This window comes from Heliangelus exortis, chromosome 5, assembly GCF_036169615.1.
Source record: "Heliangelus exortis chromosome 5, bHelExo1.hap1, whole genome shotgun sequence".
NCBI classification, from domain to species: Eukaryota; Metazoa; Chordata; class Aves; order Apodiformes; family Trochilidae; genus Heliangelus; species Heliangelus exortis.
The window spans coordinates 27,031,601-27,056,253 of record NC_092426.1 but is presented as its reverse complement, the minus strand read 5'-3'; the positions used below and the strand labels follow the sequence as shown (position 1 = coordinate 27,056,253).

Sequence of the window (24,653 nt, the reverse complement as noted above, 5' to 3'; positions counted from 1 at the left end):
TCATTTCCGAGAAAGGGCCAGATGTTGGGGCAAGGTACCTGATAGCTCATTTACGTTTCTTAAGACGTCTGGAATAAAGATATCTGAAAATAAGCTATTCAATAATAACAATAATAAATATATCTGAAATATATCTGTAGATATATTAAGAAGCTGTAGAATAAGAAACTGTAGGTGGAAAGGAACTAGAGCGGTGTGCGGGCAGATTTGGAAAGGCAAAAGGCGAAGGCATTTTCGTACGGCGCGGGAAGGTCCCTCCCTATGGCTCTGCTGCCTGCCCGGAGAGGACGAGCCCCTGCGGGCCGGGGTGGCGGCAGGTACCGGGCCACCGGGCGCTGCTTGACCCGCTTGTTCGAGGCTGCTTTCGGGCGCCGTTACCGGACGACCCGGGGTACGGGGCCAAGCCACGGGAGCAGCCGGGTTGGGGGGACCGGGGCAAAGACCGCAGCACCTGCCGGGCCCTGTCAGCGACGAGGCCGCCCCGCCCGTGTCCGCGCCCTCCTTCCCGCCCCGGCCACCCTCTCCCGCCCCAGTGCTCATGCGCCCCGCAGAGGTTTAAAGCGGCGCGGCGGTGGCCGCGGGTGTACAGCCCCGCGGAGGTGTGAGGGCAGCTTGCGGCGGGACTACCCGGCCACGGCTGGTACTCGCTCTGCGCTGTTCTCCGCAGTTTCTCGTCTGTCTCCTGTCCCCGTCTCTGCTTTGGGCTGCCGCTATGTGGTTCGCCCCCTTTCTTCTCGGTGGGTACCGGGGGGAGCGGTTCGGGGCCGGCGGGGCGGAACGGCGTCCCGACCCGCTCCGTGTCTGTTCGCAGGCGTCTTCCTGCTCTCCAGCCCTGTCCTCGGGAGCGACGGCTCGGGTGAGTTGGCCGTTCCCATACTCCTTTCACCCCCCTCCCCAAGGGGCTTTGCCCCTTCGAGCCGTCGTGCTGAGCCCTCCCCGCCGGAAGGTGACGGCTCCCGGACGGGGGTAGCGGCTCGGTGCAGCCCCGACTGCGCTCGCCGCTGGGGAGCCTCGGGGCCGCTGCCGGGTGCGGGACCGCTGCCGCCGGGAGGAGCTGCCCCGGGCCCCGCTGTTGGCACTGGGGAGGCTGCACGGACGGTGTCTGGGAACGCTTCTAAAGGGAAGTGAAGTTCCCTCGTGGCACAGGTGGAAGAAGAGCAGTGGGGACTGGTGTCCCCAGCAAGGGGAGCGCTGATAGGAGTGAGTGGGGGTGTGTTTGTGTGTGTTATAAAGGCACCTTGGCAATTTGAGGATCCGCGACGTGTTTCTGACTGTGGAATCGATTAAAAACTTTTAAAACCTGCCTTGACATTATTTTGACCTGGAAAGCAAACGAATGTAACACACGTGGCAAGGCAGGGTCTGCCCGTTGTGCCATGCCCTGCTGGACAGTGCCCTGGTGCTGGGAAGTGAGCTCCCCTGGAGCCAGAGTCAGTCCACGGGAACCAGAAACCATAGGAAGCAGATAAAGAAGTCACCAGAAGAACACAGTTTGTCTGCCCCTTCCAGTGGAGCCTTTTACCAAGGGAGGGCAGGAGTCTCCAGAAGGATGAGCTTCCAGACCCCCAGGCCTGACCTGCAAAAGGTGAGTGACCTCAAGCTTTCCCAAACTGCTCCTCCGGTGTCAATAGAAAGCAGAGCTTGCTGCCCATTTTGAGTTCAATCAAACATTTGCAATGTTCTTTTGTGCTAAGTCAAAAATAGCTGTATGTCACAGGAGTGCTTTGGCTAAAAAAACCCCACAAAACCAACAAAACAAAAATATAAAAAAACCCCAACCAAACAAAAAACCAAACCAAAACCTGAAGAAAATGCACAGCAATAGAAAACCCACTCCAACACCAATGCCTTTCTGTTTTATTTTACAGGTGCCTTACAGGTGAAGTGTCAGTCTGTCAGGAAAGAAGTGAAAAATTTTGTGTAATACTTCATCCTAGGGTTGGAGAAGAAGCCTCTGTAGTCTGGAGCCAACTAAAATAACATTAAGGGCATGTTGACAACAAGGAATGTTGGTACCAGGATGTGCTCGTAATATAAAATATGAACTGTTAGTGTAAGATATAATCTCTCACCATTAATCTAAGCCTAAATTCAGCAGCATTTGTTTATTAAACTGGAAGCTTGGAGGAATGTTCATAAAAGTGCTTAAATTTTGTTGTTCAAAGTAAAGAAAGAACATTGGTCTCCTGAAAAAATCTTCTGTATATAGGTTCATAACTACTCAGGGAGACCTGAAAGGATGTCTTTCCCCATAGTTCCCCTGAAATAAGTAAAATAATGCTGCATTCAGCAGTTCTAGTTATCATACATGAGGCTGTCCGGTTGAGTGAACACTGGCATGTGATGGTAAGAGACCTTCAATTGATCAGAAAAGGGCAAATACCAGATTGAAATGAATGATACAACTCTGACCAGGTGTGAGGTTTTTTTGTTTTTCGGTTTGTTTTTTCAAAGAAACAATAATAAGTAATACAAGGAGTAAGAAGGATAATAGGAATGTGCTTCCCTATTTTATGACTCAAAGCTTTCTTACTCCTGGGAACCTGTGATTTTTTTTTTTTTTTTTTTTTAATTTTCTTCTAAACTGCTTATAGTTTTATGGTTTGGATAGATGTTAGCTAACACAGAAGAACAAAATCTGCTGCAGAGATGATATTGTAAGTCTGAAATAATTTCAGTATCCAGTACTTCTTTTGATACTGCACTTGGAATTCCTAGTGTCAGTTACAGAATTATAGCTTACAGGATACTACGTACCTACACAGACAACCAAAATTAAATTTTTGCTTTTTGAATTAAGTGCAACATATACTTCCAACCGTGTTACTACCTCTGTGCTGATCCAACTGAGATCTGAACTGCTCAAGCCCCCAGCTGTACAGTGTCAGCCCTTCAGTTCACACAGCAGCAGCTGCTGCTTGCTGCTTCCCCTCAGAAGCCCCCCTCTCACACTGCAGACATGGATCATAACAATATTTAGACTGCCAGTACATAAAAATCCCATGGCTAAGCTACAATAGATGTCTGTGGTTTTGTTGCCAGGGAAAACACAGCAAGGTTAATCACCCCCAGTCCCCATTTTCTGTGCTATATAAAATGTTACTCTGACATATGACTGCAATTAGTAAGTACCTAGTAGTAAGGGAAATACAGATCTCAAAGTGATAAAGGGTTTGTTAACTAGACATGTCTAATTATTGTCTTTGAATTCTTTGGCAGGCTGTATGTACAGTCAAGAACAGTACATTAGATGTGACAGGTATTAAAACTTCCTGTGGTGTCTTGCATTTTTAGAGGCTGGAAAAAATGTTTCAGGGTGCATGGCATAAGTAATGCTGTGAGAGCAGAGATCACCAGTGATGCTCATTGCAGTGATTCCTCTAAGGATATTCAGCCTTCCAGATGTTGTTTGATTCTGATGGTCTTGCTAGTTGTCATTTGGTGGCTACTACTTGATTAGTGTCTGTTAATTGGCTAACACATTTGTAGAACTGTAATGAAAGATTTGGGGACTCAAACAGCAAAGTGCAGAGACTTCTTAGTATAACATCATCGATACAGAACTTCTAACAATGAAAAGATGGAGCTTCAAGGTATAGGTGTGGTGATTCTACTTTTTTTTTTTCAGACTTGTTTTTAAGGCAAATTAAACATGCAGAGGATGTGAGAGACTGTAACTCTTTTAAGAAAGTGTTGGGGGCTTTTTTAAGATAGTCAAGAATCAAATTAAATCACTTTCCAGTGTCTTGGTAGGTAGAAGAGCTTCTATTATCTTGAAAAGAGAAAAATGGAGAAGTAAGTACTGCTTTATTTTTTTTCTTACTCTGGACTATACTGGACTTACTTCAGCATAGCACTAACGAGGATTACATATACTTAAAACAACATGCATGGCCCATGAACATATATGTTTGACCTGTGCTGCCAGGATGAATGGACATATTTCCCTGTGCACCTGTGGCTGTAACCCTTCTGCTTTTCTGCTCTAAAGTCAGGGGGATTAACAGGAGGTCTGATATTTTCCATCTGTTGATGAGGAACAGTGTATGCTCCAAATACTTTCAAATAACAGCACCTTATGTTCGGGTGAATAAACGCTGCAGGGTAAGGAGCAGGGAAGCAGGTGAAAGACAGATGACCAATCCCCTGTACATATTCTCCTTGGGATGTAATGCTGTGGTGTATGTACTGATAGATTGGGTCAGCCTACCATCTGACTGAAGTGAAAGGTAATACTCTGAGTGCATCTAGAAGAGGTTTTTGCATCTTCTGGTGTTTAAAAAGGGCAAAATGTGCTTTTAGGAATTTCAGAATGGATGTTGATCTAAGCTGAAGCTGTAATTTGCTGTGCTTATCAGACTGGCTGAATGTGCTGTCCCGTGTAGTAGAAGAATGGTGAGAAGTATACAAGATAATGACCTTTTAAGTTTTCAAAAGAAAAAAGATCAATTTGGCAAGCAAAATAATGGTGTAAATCTGTGTCTGTGTATCTACATTGCACAAATGCAAATACAGTGAAAGCTTGATGATAATCTGAGAAATAACTTTCAAGGAAAACCAAAAAGAGGCAGAGTTCTATGTGAAAAATATATGTGCCTCAGCTGATTAAATAACCTCTGTCTCACAAGGTGAATCTGACAGTCCTTGGAACAATGATAATGATGTAAACTTCATTGCAATGAGGTGATATGAATGTTCTAAATGTTATAATATTATTGGAGCAGGGGGATGGGTACTCTTTGTCTTTTACACTGGCCTCAGTAGGATTTGTTGCAGAGGCCAAAGAAAGTGCTGCTGTCAACCTCCTTCATGAATGCCACTGGAGGGTCGGTTTCCCAAGGGATTCATAGAAGTTCCATGGCTGGAGATTGCCATGGGAACATCAATGTCACAATTTCTCCCTTGGAAAGTGACAGCTACTCCTGTGTTCCACCAGCCCTTGAAGGTTTTACCCTTGTCCTTTTCTTCTTCGCAATAAACTTGCAGATGTGAACTGTTCCCCCCCTGTAATATTTCTTGGACATTATTTTAATGCTGTTTTAGTGATGTTGGGTTTGTTTGGGTGTTTTTGGTTTTGTTGTTGTTGTTTTTAGACTTTCCATATTTTTCTGTCATATCTTCCCCATAAAGTTTAAAATTTGTTCTTTCTTGTTGTGCTTGTACATTTGTAAGCTGAAGTTGTCTTCACAGACACCCTGGAGCATAAGATGAGAGACTGTACCTAATTTCTAATTCAATCATTGCTTTAAACTTGGAAACTGTAGAGAGATCAAAACAACAACAAACCCTAAGATTTTCAGGCCACAGCTTCTTTTTTTTTTCTTTAGCTTCCACTGCTATCACATGCTTTACAAGAGGACTTGACCTCAGAAAGGAGACAGAAGATGTCCTTTGCCCAGCAAACTGTCCTCTATGGCAATTTTATGTCTTTGGGGATGGAATTTATGCCTCTCTTTCCAGTATCTGTGGAGCTGCCATACACAGGTAAGTCAGATGACTGCTAATCAATGTGTTTGGCAAGTTTATATAGTCTTGTCATGCTTTTAAATTTTTTAACCTTTTGATGTGATGATGGATACTAACGCAGCAGGAGTGGTGTTAGGGGAGAGAACAAGGAAGTAAAAAGAGAGGCTGGGCAGATTGCAAGTTATTCTAGTTGTGTTTAGGTGTTCTTGAAAACTGCTTTATTCACTTTCCCTGAAATGGCAGAGCAGCAGATGGACTTCCAGTGTAAGGTTACTTTTGTGTTGCTGTTAAACATGGAAGGATACAGGGTAAGTAGTAACTCATTGGAGATTAAAAGAAGATTTACTTTCTCACGTTCCTTTACATGACACTTTTAATTAAATGATTTAAGCTTCATGCACAGACCTACCTATGGTTTGGCTGAATGTGGTCCCTAGACTGTAACTTCTTATCAGGGTTATGGGTTTTTTGTTATAGCATTTCTGCTGGTTGCTTGCTGGGTACTGGTCTGACTAAAAGATCAGTAAGTAGAATACTACCCAGTTGAATTCCCTGCCATGTCAAATTGAAAACTTAAAAACTAGGAAAAATACCCAGATAACTCATATTAAATTCGTGTCATTAAAAAAAGTAGGCTGGCAGAAGTCTTACTGAGGTTGTCTGATTATTTTTATTTACTTTTTTACAAGGGACAAGTATTAAATTACTTATTTGCTTATCTACTTATCTTACATCATTCATGTTACATTCATTACTATCCAGAAATTTATTTAAAAAGTCAGTTAATGTCCTATGACTTTTAAAAAGATGTTAAAAATTCAATGTATTTTTATAGTATTTAAATTCCAAAGTAAACAAAAGTAACCTTTAAATGCTGGATTAAAGGGCAGAGGAGGGGGTTGAATAGAAATTCTGTCTGGAATTTTTCAAATGCCATAAAGGAATCTTAAGACCTAAGGTGCTATAGGGACAGCTATAAGAAACTTGGGATGTATTGTGGGGATGTGTATGTAGTTGTTTTTAGAGCTTAAGAGTAAGTTTCAAAGACGTGTCCATAGGTGTTTTTATTGCTAGAACAGGCTTCCTTTCCATCTGCCTGTGAAAACAATGAATGCTTCCATTCAGTTTGCTTTCAAGTGTTTTCATGAGTGTTTTAAAAAACAAACAAAAAAGTTAAATGTCAGTTCTTCACTTTTCCTATTTTATGTACATACAAAAAGCTTGTAAAAGAATGTCTTGATTGAATGTGCTTTCTAAAAAAATACCAAACCAAGTGAAAACAAGCCTGATATGTCTTCCTGTTTGTATTTAGGGCTTTAGGTATTTACTTTTACCCTTCTGTTTCTTTACTGGTTGCCAAAGATGTCTTTACTTAAAGTGAAAAAAGCTTTCTGTATCAAGGTCTTTTTCAAAGGCACTTAAGACTTGAGTGTCTTGAAATGTTGCAAAAGTTCACAACTAGACAGGGATCAAACCTCTCATGCCTGTGGTGACGGATGGGAGAAGCCCCAGCAGCTCAGCTCCCTGGGAAAACCCTCTCAGCTGGGGGAAAACCCTAAGGCCCATGCAGCCAGGCTGCAAGGTCTGTTCTACTCCAGATTTGTACCTTGGTGGAACCTCATTAGTTGAAATAAACAGGAGTTAGTAAAGTATTGAAATACTGGAAGTAATGAAAACTGAAATGCTAAAATATTGAAAATGCTGAAAAATGTTAACAGTACCTAGACTTTGTAATACAATTTTTAGATCAGAACCAGAAAATTAAACATATTTACAAAAGGAGGTACAAGAAATGGAAGAAGCAGATTTCTTTTCAAGATTTGTATAGTCTTCCCCTAAGGTAATAAAGCACAGAGGTTTATATACCACTTAGGTATTCACTAAAGTCTGTACCTTCTAAACTTGTGTATTATTGTTCTCCAGCCCAAAAGCATAGAAAAAATAGATTTTTCCATAGTCAGTGTCAATCCAAATTATACCTCTGGTGAAATGTTCACCCCTGGTTGTGAAATCTGCATTTAACAATCTGTCTCCACAGGCACTGCAAAAACAGGGAAGGCTCTAATAGCAATGAAGGGATTAAAATATACCCACTGTTCTGATCTGTCATTATTGGGCATAAACAATGTTCAAGTCTTCTGGATATGATAAATTGTAGTACAACATTTTGAAACAGCAAACTGCAGGTAAAAAATCTATTCAGGAGAACTGCTGGTTTTTTTGAGCCTACTTTTAACTTGGGTGAGGGCTGTTAGTCCTGCCAGCTTTTCATTCTAGGAACAGAATTTGTTACCTAAGAATGTTTTATTGGTTTTGCAACTTTTACCAGCAGTAAATACTGGTCTCAGTAAAAAAAGATTGCTGGATAGAGGTGATTGCTCTTTAGTTCTCAGCTGATTTCAGTTCAGACTATAAAAATCCAACAAAACCATAAAAAATGTTTGCTCCTTGCTTCACAGAGACTTCTTGCTCTGTGTTGCAATGGCAAAACTCCATATTAGTGAAAAAATAACTCCGGGAAGAGTAATAGCTAATCAACATAATTTGCTGTTGTGCTGATGTAACTGCTTTGAGAATTTCAGAGATTTCTTGCAAGTACCTGAAAGAACCACATGTAGTTTACCTTTGAGTATCCAGGTATTCCCATGGGATACTGCAGGGTGTGCGCAGCACAGCTCTATACCTTAAGCACTCTTCAGTACCGGGCCTGTGCCATGTCAAGAGCTATGGTTGGCATCTATATAAAGCACAGAGAGCTACCTGCTGTTTCATCTGTCCTGAGAGCAGTGCTGCATTTCTTTCTTTCTTTTTTTAAATCTATTTTTATTTTTTAATAGAAAATGACTGTATGAGCTTAGGAGGGTTTCTCCCTCCATCTTTTGTGCTGGGTCCAAATTAAGCCTGAGTCTTATATAAACTAAATATTGTTTATTCCCATGAGTAGCTTGATTACTGTGAGACAATTTTTTAACACAATAAAATACTGCATAGTGCATGTAAAGAATTCTGTAGAATTCCAATGTGAATAATTCTGTATGCTACACTTGAAAAAGCTTTCAGCCTTTTTAGTATGTTATATTTGGCTTTTTCTCTCCTTTGTCTCTCCTTATTTTATGTGTAATTACTCTCAGGAAACAGAATATTTATTTAATATTGTTCTTTTTCTGGGCAGAAGAATAAAAGATTTATTTATTGGGGGAAGAATGGAGAACCTCCTACTAGGCTGACACTATGCAGGCATGAAAAAACTGGGTTAAATCTACCACAGAGTGATTAATTGGATTAATAATCAGAAGGTCAAATGAAGGACTAGGTTCTCAGCTTGTGGTGTTCTTTTCAAGTGCCAATTCCACTAAATGGAGGCCTAGCCCAGTGTGATAGTGTTTAGATGCTAAAAAGGCATGTAAATTTTTTCGTAACCTTCCTTAACTTTCCACAGGGTAGAATCAGTTCTAATTAAACACTGGGGGGCTAGAATTCAAGTCTAACAAAAGCATCTCAGGGTATTTCCAAGGTGGATGCAAAGTGACCACAAACACAGATGATGGCCTCTGAGCTGCCCTAATGTTTGTTAGAAGAATATTGACAGAAAGATTGTCTGGCCAAGAGGGATTTCTGAGCAGCTGTAGATCCCCTGGGAAACTTTGGTAGAGTGCCTGCTTCTGCTGCTGAGCCTTCTTTTCCTGCCAAAAGCAACAGGGGTGCAGAGGAGACAGAAAGAGCAGAACTGAGGGGGTCAAGAGGCCACTGGCATGAAACCCCTGAGCAGCTCTGTACCCGTGACTGAAGGCAACTGGGAAGCAGCAGGAGGCTGCAGTTTGGAGAAAGGAAGGATGCTCCTTGGAGTAATGGAGAAAAGGAGATGATATGGGAGGAGGTTGATGCAGCTGCAGAGTAGGAAGGGAAGATGAGGATTCAGGTGGTTGAGCTCTCTTAAGTCCCTGAGGATAACCATTTCCATCCAAGGGCCCTGTACAGGAAAAGTCATGGCCATGGGAAGAGGAGCTGTCAGATTAGAATTATGCTCTTAGCACAGCAGACCTTCATCTTTCTGCTCTGTCCACCCTCCCATTTCTGCTGAAAAAGCAGATATATAACTACATATATGTCAATATGATGAGCATAAAGATTAGCATAAAGCATAATCTGAGTTTCAGAGCAAACATTTTGCTTCTGCATTGTAAGTTGCTGCCTTGTTTCACTTGGGCTTGGGACCTTTTCTTGGTGTAAAATATTCAGTCTGTCTTCAAATCTATTACTCCTCACTCTTTAACATCATTATATAATAAGAGAAAAAGCAATCTTTGTCTATTGCATGTTGTTTTATATTTAGACAATTTAATCTGGCTGATCCTTACCTTACATTTAGCTCTAAACTCATTAAAGGAAATAATCTTTGCTTCATCTCCAGCATTTTAAAACAAGTAAATACCTTATAAGCATGCTGCAAAGAGTGCTGTCTCCATCAGCCAAATCTGTCACAACTTCTACAAAATTCTAAGAAACAATAGGAAAATTGCCTGGAGAAAAAAAAGATTTTTCAAAAGGTGAAAATCTTGTTTGTTTTTTTGTTTTGTTTTTTTTTTTTTTTTTTTGTTTTGTTTTGTTTTGTTTTGTTTTGTTTTTTTGTTTGTTTGTTTTTTTTTGTTACAACAGACAGTATTGCAGCTTTCTGCTGCCATGTCTAAGATTACTGACAGGAGTTATGTCTGCAAGGGTCATCTCCCACGGCTGGAACAATCTCTTTGTGGTTAAGGCATCAGATGTGATGCACAGGCTCCTTCAAATTCCTTCCAAATTCTACAAAGCAAGCCAGCCCAGGACCTCTGAGGGCAGATAAACAGCTCTTTCACTTTGAGGAGGTGCATGAAGCTCTAAAAAGCTTCAATTCCATCTGCTTGTTTATCTTAGTTCAGATTTTTAACTATGTTTTTGATTAAATTCCTATATTTCATAAGGCTTCCCCATATCCTCTGCTGCCTTTGGCCAGTATACTTTCTCCTGTGAGCTCTTGTGCAGAGAGCTACTCGATTGTTTCCTTGTGGATTTGCTTTTTGGTTCAATTTGTGTGTATTTTTAAGTGAAAAATACCATATATGTATAAATTTATTATTTTTAACAGCAAAGCTGGGCAAGAGAATGGACTACAGAAAGGCCTTTGCCAGCCTTTTTCAGAATACAAGGGCAGTCTGACTGTGGTTTATTCTACTTAGGTATATGTAAGCACACACTCTGAGTAAACTTGCTGGAAGAAATGTCTCAAGTGAAAGCAATGGGATTGTAAAAGATGGCTTTAAACAGTTGTTACTTTACCTACAGAACAACATGTCAAGAAAAGAGGAATAACTTTCATAAAACTGTAGTTCAAGTTCATATCTCGTATCAACCCTCCTACTTGTATTAAACTTAGTGGAGATGTCATATGGAAACTTTCAAAGGCAGTTCAGCTTTATGACTTGTGATGAAATATAAAATCAAATGTTTTCAATAAATATACAGGGAGCAAATCTACTCTGGTTTCAGTAGAAAGCTTACAAATTCAGTGGAGACTATAAAGGTATTTTTTTCCCCAAAATGATTACATGGCAATCTATAGGAAAACACCAATAAACAAAATAGAAAAATATAGACAGAATTAGTTACACTGTGACTGAAGTAAACTCAAATCATTGCTTCCAGGAACAATCCTTCAGCCAACTTTTTGATGTGAGTGTGTTCCAGAGTTAGATTCAGCCAGTGCTCAAATTTGGAAGTCCACAACAAAGGAAGGGCAAATAAATACTAAGCTCTTCTTGGGCACTAACTTGTGCATAGATCAGGTTTGTTGTGGCAAGTCCAGAGTAGCTTCACTAAAACTGCAAGTATAAACTTAAACTAGAAACTTGCAATTATACACATGTATTTTATTTTTGACATGTATTGCCTTATCCTCCAAGACTGATAATCTACTGAAGGCTTGAATGCTAAAGCAAGCCATGTACTGGAGCAGAACATTATGTTCTAGTTAGACTGAAATATATTGGGCAAAAATATCTCATTAATGTATTATAATAATTGCCTTATAGAATTTTCCTGTCATTTAAAAATAGCCAGTTACAGGCTCTCGTGTAATTTTTCTTTCACTGTTTTTAGAAGAAATCTTAATGTGCTGTTTGTGTTTGCCAACTTTATAATCCCATTTTAAACTAATTCAGAGTCATTTCAGTAAAGATTCTCTCTCTACATATATTGTATACAGCATTCCTAGGTGAGAAAATATCTGTGGTTTTGATAGTCTCATAATCTTCTAAACTACAAGAATCATATCTATAATCAGAGTTCCATTTAAAAATGCAAATCACATCCATGCATGAGGAATGTATTTTAACAGCAGTAGACAAGGACAGTTATATGAAAGCTCATTTGCCACATATACCCAGAGCTCAGATTACCCAAAATAAATGCAAGTTTTTATAAACTCTGATCTTGATTATTCTACTTTTGCCATGTTTAAAATCATATTTGACCATGACTTCTTTTCAAGCAGGAAGCAAACAGATAAGAAAAATAAACACAAAGGCACACGTTGCCTTTCAAACACCTGTTTAAATAGTCCTGAACTGGTTGGTTGTCTCCCACAGCACTGTACCTACCCAAGTGCTACAAAGCATCAGACTCTTACTCACTCTTAGAGAAGCTCAGCTTTGAATTTTGGCCTCTAAAAACATTAACGGTTCTCTCAGTAGCACATAAAAAGAGATGTGAACAGTTCTGAAGCATATTATTGTCACTTGAGGTATCCAAATGCAAACACTCACAAGAGCTTCTCTGCCTGCAAAGACAGTGGAGTTCTCTTTGGGCTGCTTTTAACCCTGAAGTTACTCAAGTCCCTCAATCTGTTGTTGTAGCAAGACGAACCTGTTTTAGGGCACGGTGCTCCAAGGTCCAACCAGGTGTTCCAGGAGAAACTCACGAATAGTGCTCTGAGTCTAATGCTCTCAGGGCTGAGCAGCCTGAATCGGTGCTACTGCTCCAAAAGTGGCCTCCCCTCTGGCTTCCTCAGGTGTGAGCTTTATTGGCCCCCTAATCCTGCGCATGTGCAGTGGGGGCCCGCCCTAATCAGGCACAGGTGGGCTTAACACAAGCTCATGCCCACTACCTGGCAATTAGTGCCACCTGGTTGCCTCATTTCACTACATGTTGTCCCACTTGGCATTCACATAATCCCAGTTCACAAGGATCAGCAAGATTTTCACCCTAGATGGTCCTTCAGCTGTTTCAGATGGCAGGACAGATCTGGTAGGCAATCTCAAAACCTCTGGAAGCATGCCTAGAGTCTGGGTGTTTTAGGTTCAACTCCTTTAGTTTTAGAAAACTTCCTCCACAGATTTTGCTATAAGTTCTCTTGTCACTTCTAGATAATATATATGTCTAGATGATAGGTATCTGGACTGACCCTTCTAGTAAGACATTAAGAAGTATAATAGTCTATGGTACTGAATATGACTTTTTAAGATGTATTAATCTGTAGACTGCTTGGTATTCTATTTTTTTTTTTAAATCCATTTTAATTGTATATTAAGGGTGCATTGCAGGATGCTTAAACTAATGAAGATGACTGACTTGTTATTCCAAATTATGAAGCTGCAGTTTGGTACATTATTCTACATTTCTGTCAGTGACAAATTACACAGTTGAATTTTATCTACTGTTGATACATTTATCTCCAAGTCTAAGCTGAAGGCAACCTGGAATCTTACATGGATTGAATTAGTAACTTGCATTTAGTTATTTCACTCATTTCAGGTTGTGCATTTAAGACTTATTACAGGTCAATAAGAAGAATAAGATGCCTTAGGCTCTTTCCTTAGAATTATTAGCAACCTGCTGGTTGCCCTCAGCAATGCCTACCATTTTTGACCTGCATATTAAGATGTCCTGTGAATCCATTAATACTATAAGCAATAGGTTTTAATTTCAGTTTTCTTAGTTTTGGTAAATTTTTAGCTAATCATACTGAATTTTGTTTCAGTCACAAATATTCCTGAGGTACAATGAGCTCAAAGACGTTTCTCTGGCACTCTTTCCTTTAGGAATTGGTATGTCCTTGAACCAATCTGAACACTGCCAGAATTTTAGAATTCCTAACATTTTTTTTTCCTGAGTCTATGTGGTGCTCTTCAGAACAGTTTCTTTTAAAAGCCTTTTCAGCAGTTTATAGCTTGTTCTAGCCTGAACACTGCCTGCCTGTATGGCATCTTTTGCAGGAGGCTTGTGTCCAGTGTACTAATGATGTATAATTGTATTGCCTTCTCTTGCAAGTAAAATGTTTGATTTATAACAACTCTTTTTGTATCTCAGGGGGGTGATCACCAATGCAGGAGGAGCTGTAAGGGTGCAGACTCTCCCGGGACAGGAAAACTACCCTGCTGTAAATGCCAATGGGATCCAGTCTCAGGTGCTCTCTAGATGGGCTTCATCTTTCTCAGTGACTCGTAGGTGGATCACACTTGGTATTTTGCAAACTACTTTTGAAATACTAACAGAACTCTAAGAAACTTCTTCAGTGCTCCTGTAGGCATTTAAAAAACAAAACAAAAAAGTGATTCCTATCTGAAGTGTAGTAACGAAAGTTTTCACTTTTAACTCATGCTTTTGTTTTCATTTTTCCACAATTTCCTTAAAATACTATTCCAGCCAGACTAGCTAGTCTGTAGCTATCCTGGCATTGCAGTCCTGGCCACCTCCTGCTTCCAGCCAGAAAGCCTTCTCTCCCCCTCCCTGCTTTCATGCAGGTGATAGGGCCTGTCAGGCCTTAAGCCAGTTATTCCATGTCACCTGGGAGAGGTTAAATCAACCTCATAACTTGTATAAAGCAATCTGCTAGTTATATATGTTTTGGTAGTTTCAAAAATATCAAAATGTGTGTGTTTTCTGGTATTTTATTTCTAAATTTGGGAAACAGATCTCTCTAATATCTCTCTTACTGTTTACATGGGTAAAATTCAGCTTCCTGTCTCTAAGATACTAGTAATCCCTGTGTTGTGTCCTTTGCAAATTAGTAGCTAAGAAATAGGAATTACAGCTGGTCTTGGTGAGGGCGTAAGTGAAATTCACTTCTCCAGATCAAGTCCTGATTTTATCTGCTAGAAATAATGGCTGCTACAGCTCAAAACTTCTCATCAATTAGATATGCTGCAGTTACTCAGCAGCTGCTATTGTTTCAAATGGAGAAGCTCAGAGGAGAAGTTCATTGTCAGTAGAACAAGGGCTGCAACACTGTGTTACACCAAAGATCCATCTAAGCCTGGGTCCTGCTCCCAGAGTAGCTAAGGGCAGACAATGAAGCAAGGCTATTAGAACTACACTATTCTTCAAGCACTTGTAATTTCATCTAAATAGACTAAAATACAGTAAATCTATTCTTCCAATGTTTCAACAGGCACCAAGAACACGGCACTCGAAGCAGTTGGACGGTCGGTGTCAACAGCGCGGCCTTCGACAGGTACCAGATCCCTGCCACAGGGGAAGCCTCCTCTGCTAGGATGTGCTGCAGTCTGTGAATCCCTGGCTAAAATGCCATGTTTCTTAGGGGTTAATTTGTTTTTAAAGAAGAAAACATACACGGTATTTGGTTTTGTAGTACATCTTCAGTCAGTAAAATGAGGAAACATTTGTAGCTGGGCAGATTTATTCGGATTGCAGCAGTGTTCATGGAAACAAAAAAAAAAAACCCAACCTTGACGGGGTTATAGTTAGTAAAAGTAATTCAGGTAACATAGAGGAAAGAGTTCATGAGCTCTGAGGATAGTCACCCCTATTAAGTGGCAGAGAAGAGGTAATTTAATACTTCTTACAGAACTACTTAGCTGAATGCTGTCAGGACTTATGTAGCAGAAATCTAGAAGTTAATGGGAATTTCTCCACAGAAAATCCTGCCAGTAAAAGGCAAGATCAGTTTTTAAGAGAGTTAGTGCTATGTAAGTACTGGACTTGGATGTTTTTTTGTTAATAGGCCATTTGTTTTACAGTTTAAGTCATGGTTTGCATCCAAAAAATTAAAATTATGCACTGTACAGCAGATTGATAACTGAAAAGTGGTAGAAGTTGGGATGGTGAGCTACAGCAATCAGGAATCCACCCCACTTTCTACATTTCTAATCAGCTTGGCAGGTGTGGAAAGGAAGGCTAACCTGTTTGGCTTGAAAAACAATATTCTCTATGGAGCAAAGCAACAGTAGTGAAAGTTTAATAATTAAAGCAATTACCAGTTCTTACTGCAGCTAGACTGCAATGTAATTCTTGGAATCTGAGGTTTTTCTGGTTCAATTCTGGATGTTCATCTTTTTCTTAAATGAACTATGCTGTTTCCTTCATTGAAGGTAAAAGACCTAAGAAGCCACTTGATAAAAAGGCTGGGAACAAAGGTAGGAACCCACAGATTTAACTTTTGCAAAGTAAAATCCTAAAGTTTACCTGGTGTTTAGTAAGTCAATATTTTGGATATTCACAGACTGTAAAGCTGATATTGCATTTCTCATTGATGGAAGTTACAACATTGGCCAACGTAGATTCAATTTGCAGAAAAACTTTGTTGGAAAAGTGGCTGTGATGTTGGGAATTGGAACAGAAGGGCCTCATGTTGGGGTTGTACAAGCCAGGTAAGAACAGATTTATACAAAATATAACTGAGTGATAAATAAGAGAAATATCACTTCCTGTTTTGCAGAACACTCCATAATGGTAAAAGAATGAATTGTTGAGAAATGAATAGCAAGAAAAAGCAAACTTTTTCTGGCTACAGCACTGTTTGCTCTGTGCTGCATGGAGGTGTATGTCCATGTGAGAAGATCTGAAAAAATTTATTACCTTTTGCCTCTGTGGTACTTGATCTTTGGATAGAGAGAGCAGCAGGACTTCTTGCAGTCAATCTGCTGCTGGTAGTTTTGTAGCTCATCTTCCTAAAACAGCCGAAAGCATTCTGCAAAGGAGAGATTTTTTTCTAAAAAATTGTAGAGGAACGATTTTCACAAATACACATGTACAAAACAAAACAAAAAAGAGATTACTACAGCTAATATTTTCTAACTATAGATAGTCACTTTTTATTCTAAGACTCTTCATACTGCTGTGTACACAGAAGTGTTTTTTTTAAGCCACAGCTCAGTTAGTGCTCAGCACAAGCTGTTGTTCAAGGCTGAACCACTCTGGCTATTGCTTGTGGAATAAAGGAAGTCCAAAGAAGCCTATAATTATCTTATTGCAAGAAGATAAAACATCTGCTAGATTAACACAGGGGTTCTCTATCCCATCTGTCATCATTGAAGTCTGTTCCTCTCCCTTGCCTTTAGACAGCTGCAGAGTAGATGTCTGTATCTGACTGAATGCCCTAGGCTTGCTCCATGGTCACTAAACCACATTCATAGCACAAACCATATGAATTGCTTTGGATGCCTCTTTTAGGATGTGATTGAATTCCACCCTGAAAAATTCAGTTCACTGTAAGTGTCAAAAGCTAGGGGAAATGAACCCCACTCTTGCTGCCTGGGTTTAAACACTATAAGGTGAGGAACAAGTCATGGAGCAGTTCAGTAATCAGCTGAGCACCTTGAACATTCAGCTCCCCATCATTAGAGGAGTCAGTGCATCTTACAAGCAATCTTTAAACCTCAAAGTGTTCCATTTTAACAGTTATTCTACCATGAGATTCAGCACAGCAGACCAACTCTGCTTGGCCTGGGCATTCATTCCAGTGATTCTGAAGCAGGATTAGGCCATTTATTCACAGCAGCAGCTCTGTGCCTGCATATATTTATCTTTCTACTCTCTGCATTGCAAAAAATAATTTCTTTTTGTTTTCCTCTGTAAATCAAGAGTGACATTTGAAAACTTAGCATAGCTAAAAGCTTTCATTTCTTAAATGAAGTAAGTAGCTAATGTATCTTGAAACATCTCCAATTAAATAACTCAAACTGCATTTCACATAATTTTTAATAAAGAGGGCATTTCTCATACGAATAGAAGAAAAGCAGCCAGTTTTGCATTACACGACTAAACTTTATTTCATGTGTGGCATGTTCATTTCTTTCTGTATATCTTTTCAACATCATGTTTTTGGCTGCTTTGATAAGCCTAAAAATCAACCTGTTTGTAATTTACACATCCAGGTCAATGATTCTTCTTGCTAAGGACTGTTAGAATTATTAAGCAAGGATCATACTTCTATTTTAGTAATTAAAAAACCAGAAAAGTATGCGCATGACCAAGAAAAAAGTGACTAAAATTGTATTTTAGCTTGCTAATGCTATAGCAGTATGAAAAGAGACCTGTGTACTTTTATTATTCCACAGTGAACATCCAAAAATTGAATTCTATCTGAAAAACTTCACTGCAACAAAAGATGTTTTGTTTGCCATAAAGGAACTGGGGTTCAGAGGAGGCAATTCTAATACAGGTGAGTTCATGCTTCCATGGAAAGAGAAATTACTTCTCCACATATTTTTATATATCTATGTATATACATATACGTGCATGTGTTTGTATCTACTCTAGTTCTTATAGTTCAGTTAGATTAGTTAATTGCCAACACTGATTCAAGTCAGGTTCAACATTTTTCCACAAGATCTTTGCCATGTATTGTATTTCATTTCCCTGATATCAAAGTTGGTTATTACACATTTAAGTGGAGTAGAAGGGCAAATACATCTTCCTGCTTTTAAATGGCAAATGATTTTTCACTAGTAACAGAATGATCTCCTGAGACAAATTCATATAAAAAAGGTTTAGCATTTCTGTTGTGTTTAGTGGCTAATGAAGGAGTTAAAATAAACTCAGACTAAGTAGCAATGGTTGTGGAGAGATGTTTGCCATGTGAGGGAACTGAGTGTTAAAAATGTTACATTTCACAAGCTAAATTTAGGTGGATCCTCAGCTTCCTTCCTTCCAGTACATTTGACAGGCACTAATATGTCTACTTCCAAGTAAAAACTAGACCTGTGAGTAAAGAAATGTCTGTGATTTTGTGGAGTAGTTTGATTTTAGTTTTCTGTATTGTTTTTTAACTTACAGGTTATTGTTCTCAGATTTTCTGGGACACTATTTTGCTTTTTATCTTGGGTGAAACCTGTAATTGTAACAGAAAAAAATTGAAATCCAGCACAATTTCATACATGGAACTGATGGCAAAAATTTACGTGCAAAAACGTAATCACATTCATTCTTAATATTCTTTTTGTGTTCAAAACTAGGGAAAGCTTTGAAGCACACAGCTCAGAAATTCTTCTCCTTGGAAAACGGAGCACGCAAAGGAATTCCCAAAATCATTGTAGTGTTCCTAGATGGCTGGCCCTCAGATGATATAGAAGAAGCTGGCATAGTGGCCAGAGAATTTGGAGTCAATGTGTTCATTGTATCTGTGGCAAAACCCACAACAGAGGAGCTGGGAATGGTACAAGACATTGGTTTTGTTGACAAAGTAAGAGAAAAATATAATTGTTTTTCAGCCATGGCTATGATTCTGGAGAATTTACTTCATGACCAAATCCTAATGAACTAGTTTTTAATATTTATATATATGTATATTTATACCTCCAATGAAGTTACCCTTGCTAGTAAGTGTTTTGAAAGGATCACAGTAGGAATCCTTAAGCAGCACTGTTCTTTTTCCTGCTGAAGAAGCTACACAAACAGTACCAAAGTGTTATCACCATCCTCCCAGTTCAGAGCCTTGGCCAAGTTGTAGCTCCTGAGCTTTGTAATTACAGAATTTTATGAAGATTCTCTGAGTAGAAGAATCCCCAGTCCTTGGTATGCTTAATTGTGTCATCATAGAAAATGAAATGCAGCTATGGTATCTCTATACTGAAATGGCAGGCATAGATGCATATTTTTCAGTACCTGCTCTGTGGGTGATTCTTTACTTACTTTTCCTACAAACAGGAAAGGAAAAAATGGAAAAAAAACCCCATATCCTAATAAGTTCATGTGCAAGCCATTCATCTTGGATGAAGGTTTGGATCTTGTTCTGAATTAAAGTAGGAATTCAAGCTCAGCTCATCTACTCTCACATGAGCTTTCTGATCACCAGGTCTTTATTTACTCACCAATGAGAAAACCTCTCATTTTACTCAGGGAGGTTTTAGGTATCTAATTTCAGCAGAAATTTCATAGTTCAGGGCATGAACTGAATCAAGCATTACAGCTCTGCTGCCTCAAGGTAGAAGATGTCTTGCTGCTGATCCTAGTCCAGTTCCTGTGTACTCACAGGCACAGAGAGACATGACCTCAGGTGGCCGTGGCCTGCCCTCCCCTCTGCATTTTGATTTAACCAGATTAGTTATCACCTTGGAGAACTGATTTTAAATGTAACCTCTTCCTCAATGACCTAGTACTTTGCATTTTTTTTTATGGAAGCCAGAGTAAAAAGAAATTTACTTGGAATAACCTGGAGCTACATTTCTACCCAAATACATGTCTTTTTTTATGACAATATAGATTAAACAAATTAATGGTTTACCAAGTTCAAAGGGATAACACAGCAACTAATTTTCAGAGGATAAGAAAAAATAAAGAGCTTCCATGACCTTGGATGTTCGGTAGCATGACTTATTTCACTTTCAAAAAATTTAACTGTAGTTTCCAGTTGTTACAGTTCTTATGAATAAAATTAAATTATTTGAAATTTCCAGAGGTCAAGGGGTAAAGTTGATTTTGTTACTGGATAAAAGAAGCTATATTACATCTTTCACTGTCTTCAACTGCCAATGTTTGTCCTCTGTTTCTTTAAAAACAAGAAAAACCCACCCTAAACTCCCACCATCAGGCTCCATTTCTAACCTGCCTTTGAAAGAAAAATCCCATAGATGTCCGAGTATTATCCATACAGCCACTCTGTCAGTATTCACCTGATGACTTTCTTTTCAAACAGGCAGTTTGTCGAAACAACGGATTTTTCTCTTACCAAATGCCCAGCTGGTTTGGTACTACCAAATACGTGAAACCTCTTGTGCAAAAGTTGTGTTCACACGAGCAGATGTTGTGTAGCAAGACGTGCTACAACTCCGTCAACATCGGCTTCTTAATAGATGGTTCCAGCAGCGTTGGAGAAAGCAACTTTCGCCTCATGCTTGAATTCATCAGCAATGTTGCAAAGGCCTTTGAGATCTCTGACATTGGTTCCAAGATTGCAGCCGTGCAGTTCACGTATGATCAGCGCACCGAGTTTGGCTTCACAGACTACACCACAAAAGAAAAGGTCCTGTCAGCCATCCGGAACATTCGCTACATGAGTGGTGGCACTGCTACTGGCGATGCCATTTCTTTCACAGTCAGAAATGTGTTTGGGCCAATGAAAGATGGAGCTAACAAAAATTTCCTTGTTGTTTTGACTGACGGCCAGTCTTACGATGATGTCAGAGGACCTTCTGCTGCTGCACAAAAAGCAGGTAAATGACAAAGCTTTAAAGTCAATGGAAGTTAATTCATCTTGTTTATGATGTATTGTAAAGGTTAAGATTTTAAACCAAGTTCGCAAATGTAGCTCCAGTGAGTGAAAGAAGTACCCATAACTGTTTTAAACTCAGGAACACGTGAGCTCTAAGGAACTGTTTTCCATAGGATGAAAATCAGCTCTGTGAAGCCAGCTAGGGCTGGACCCACCCGTGGCAGCTTAGTTAGAAAAGTACACCCAGTCTTATTTTCCTGAACAGGAAAGAAATAGTAGATTAAAGCTACAACCAATATAGCATTATTCCTGCACTCCATCATCATCTAGGAAGGAAATAAGCAGTTTTGACCAAAAAGCTTACTGGGCTGCTGATGCTTGAAAGCACTAAGCATACACAAAGGATCAAAATGTATTTTCAAAATAATTGTACAAGATGTTACTTCTGTTTCAAGACTGATATTGTAACAGCTGTGTTCATGTGTGTCACTATAAAAAGAACCAAGACACTAGCCCTTAAGATACACCATTCTTACAAGATTCTTACCAAATCAAATTCCTGATATTTAGTGGCAAAATCTACTCACCTTTGACAGACTGCAGTTATTGAAACATGCTTTTTCCAATCCAGATTAATAATGGATTTAGAAATGTCTCTTTTCTTGGATTCATATGCAAAATAGTCTTAACCATTTTTTTTCTTACTGTACTATTACACTGTAGGAATAACAGTCTTCTCTGTCGGTATTGCCTGGGCACCTCTGGATGATCTGAAAGACATGGCTTCTGAACCAAGGGAATCTCATACTTTCTTCACTAGGGAGTTCACAGGATTGGAGCAGATGGTTCCTGATGTTATCAGAGGCATCTGTAAAGATTTTTTGGATTCTAAACAATAAACTAAAAGTCTGCTGTTGGGTATTACTAATTTGAAACTGAAAGTCATGAAAGTGAAGTGATCCCTTTAATGTATGGATGTTTTATTCTTGTATATACTATCATAATGCAAGGGAAGAAGGGGGCTACTTTTTGTTTCTGTAGTCAGTCAAGAGCTTGTTAGAAATTGCACTCAAATGCAGAACTTGGCCAACAGCTATAATTTTCAACACATATATAGTATCCTCAAGTTTAAAGCTACGCATATTGTGCACTTAAGACTATCAGATATCAGCAAAGGAAACAGTACAGCTCTCTCACTTGCTAGATGTCTTATGATTTAATATTATAATTTTAAATACACTGTACTTATCTCCTATAAGCCTTCTGTAGCTTATGATTCTGTATCTTTTCAAGAAGTTGCAATGGCATGAAGTACTTGCAGTGCTTCAGTTGTGCAACATCCACTATTGGCAGGCAGTTTAAAAAAAGGTATCACAGATTGTAGCTGAACAGAATCTTTAGTAGTTCAGGTTTTGCTGTTGTGAATGATACTGAAATTTGTGAATGATACTAAACATTGGCAAAGTTTACATCAGAAGACATTGAACCCACAGATTTCTATGAATCTATGTTATTTGGTTCTTTTGGGAAAGATTTTGAAAGGTATTTATGGCACAGCAGTTCTTTTTCAGGATCTGGATCCTAATATAATTAGCTGATACTGCTGCTTCCCACACCACTGAAGTCAACAGTGATATTCCTAATATATCTGATAACCAGATTTTTTTTCCTTTCTACTGTTTTGGTTTTACTAAGTTGTTATTGGCTAAAAAGTTAAAGACTGGAAACTTGGGCAAAGAGATTGGACCACACACACTGAGAACTGAAAATGTTAAAATTCAAAAGTATCTCAGGCCTTGAAACATAAATTTGTATCAGATTACATGGTTAGAGAAGAAGAAAGTATGCAGACACTTACGTGGGTTTCAGTAGCTCACAGAGTAACAGCTTTTTAATGCTAGTAAAAACACCTTAAAAAATGTGAGGCTCTCGGAAGACAAAAGGATAGTTTTCTTGAAAAATAGGCTTTGATTTGGTTACACACCTAGTAATATGTTGATATTCTTATACCTACATGCATGTGGTTAAAATTCAATATTTCACTGAATTATTCCAGAATCATGGAGTGTTCTTCAGAAGTTTTTTTTGCTAATAAAATATATAGTAGAAAAAAACCCCAGCACTTTCCAGTCTAGATCGTCCCCTTTTTCACACTGCTATTGATTGTAAATTCATAGTGGTTTTGGAGTGGCACAGAAGGGATTGTATTCACCAGGCTTTTGTTGTGCATTTTTTTTAAAATAACTTATGACTGGCTATATATTACACTAAACATGAATGGCAGAGATGCCTTGTATTTTTCTATTAAATTCATATGCAATATCAACTTTGTGCAAAAGTTTAATTCATTCAGTTTTCTTGATTTCCTTGTAGAAATATATATTGCAAGAAAACTGGGACTGCTTCATGAAACCTGTGCATGAAAATCGTGTCAGGAAGGCTGGACTAAATGATCTTTAAAGGTGCCTTCCAATTCAAACCGGTCTGTGATTCTTTATGCTTCCCTGAAAAATACTGACAAGGCTCAGGGCACCTTGAAGTTGCAACCTCATTGCTGATGATATACCAGGGCACTTTAAAAAGATCCCATCGCTCAGAAAAGAATACAAGATTCTAAGCTTTGCAGTTTAGGTGATTCCTGCAGCTCCCAGAGCTATTTCTGAATTTTACATTCAGTAATACTTAATACAGACCAAAGCTCATCCTTCCTTCCCAGTAGAGCTTCCAGGTCAATCTAAATGTACAAAATACCATTATTATAATATTCTAAAGAAACTGAAATTACTTTTGTACCATGATAACTTCCAGTAGGACCTGCAACCTACAGCCACACATAGGCTATGAAACAGGCCTGAGCACTGCTATCGTTCACTGCCAGAAGACCAAGGAAGACACTTTTACATTTCTTGGGTGAATTATTTACTCATAGGATATTTTATAACTGGAAGATGGGCACAACTTCCTCTTACATTGGCAGTATGCCCTTCCCACCCCTTGAAAGAAATGCTACAAATGCTTATCTCCAGGATGAGCATCCAAGGCAGGGATTACATACACAGAAGCCATATTAGACAAATTTCCATGTTTGTTATTTTCTGCATCCTACTTCAGCAGGGAAGTGTAAACCTCGTGTATGTATAAAGTAGCTCCCTGTTGAACCTGCAGGTCATTCATTGGCAATTTTTATCCCAAGTGCTGGCATGGCCCCAGGGCTCTGCAGAAGATCCCTTGAGATCAGGCCAGGGTCTCATTCCAGATCCAAGGTACCTCACAAAAACTTTATGCATTTCAATCCTCTCTTGACTATGAATCACCCTGTGTATACATCTCTTGCTTGTGTGATGCTGTCCAGCTGTACACTTGTCTGACAAGTGCAGTAAAAAGGAAAAGCATGTACACAATCTAGGACTGAAGGTGAGTAAACTGCAGAGAAGTCTTCATACTGCCAGACCTGTGACCTGGTAGCAAAAATCCTTTATATTACCACCTCAATCAGAGTGCAAGAACAACAACAGGTCTCAGAAGTCAACTTTTACCACTGCTCGTGAAACTACTAATACTGAACCAGCAAGGAACAAGAAAAAAAAAACCCTAAAAGTAAAACCATCCTAATATTTAGATAAAACAATAACTTTAAACATGTTTACTTTGCCTTTCAAATTCAGTGGCAATAAAGAGGAGCTCTGTAGTAACCAGCCAAAAAATACTTGCATCAGAAGCCAATGACTGCTCTACTCGACAACTTAAAAAGGAATTTTGAGGTGGA

The 24,653-nt window shown here is 39.2% G+C and overlaps 1 protein-coding gene across 1 annotated transcript; it reads left to right on the top strand.

Moving 5' to 3' along the window:
* Positions 1-528: 528 nt before the first annotated feature.
* Positions 529-23,213, top strand: COCH (cochlin). Its single transcript, XM_071746196.1, has 11 exons — positions 529-737; positions 812-856; positions 5,328-5,484; positions 13,807-13,940; positions 14,888-14,950; positions 15,828-15,872; positions 15,959-16,106; positions 17,796-17,899; positions 18,693-18,919; positions 20,372-20,888; positions 21,611-23,213. Exons 1-11 carry the CDS (start codon positions 713-715, stop codon positions 21,784-21,786), a joined length of 1,641 nt encoding a protein of 546 aa, XP_071602297.1. The 5' UTR covers positions 529-712; the 3' UTR covers positions 21,787-23,213.
* Positions 23,214-24,653: the final 1,440 nt, after the last annotated feature.

Bases quoted from the DNA above. Each gene is read 5' to 3' on its own strand.
- COCH (XM_071746196.1), top strand. From the start codon at position 713: ATGTGGTTCGCCCCCTTTCTTCTCG. The intron at 15,873-15,958 runs GTAGGAACCCAC...GGATATTCACAG, and splicing joins TAAAAAGGCTGGGAACAAAG to ACTGTAAAGCTGATATTGCA. The intron at 20,889-21,610 runs GTAAATGACAAA...ATTACACTGTAG, and splicing joins TGCTGCTGCACAAAAAGCAG to GAATAACAGTCTTCTCTGTC.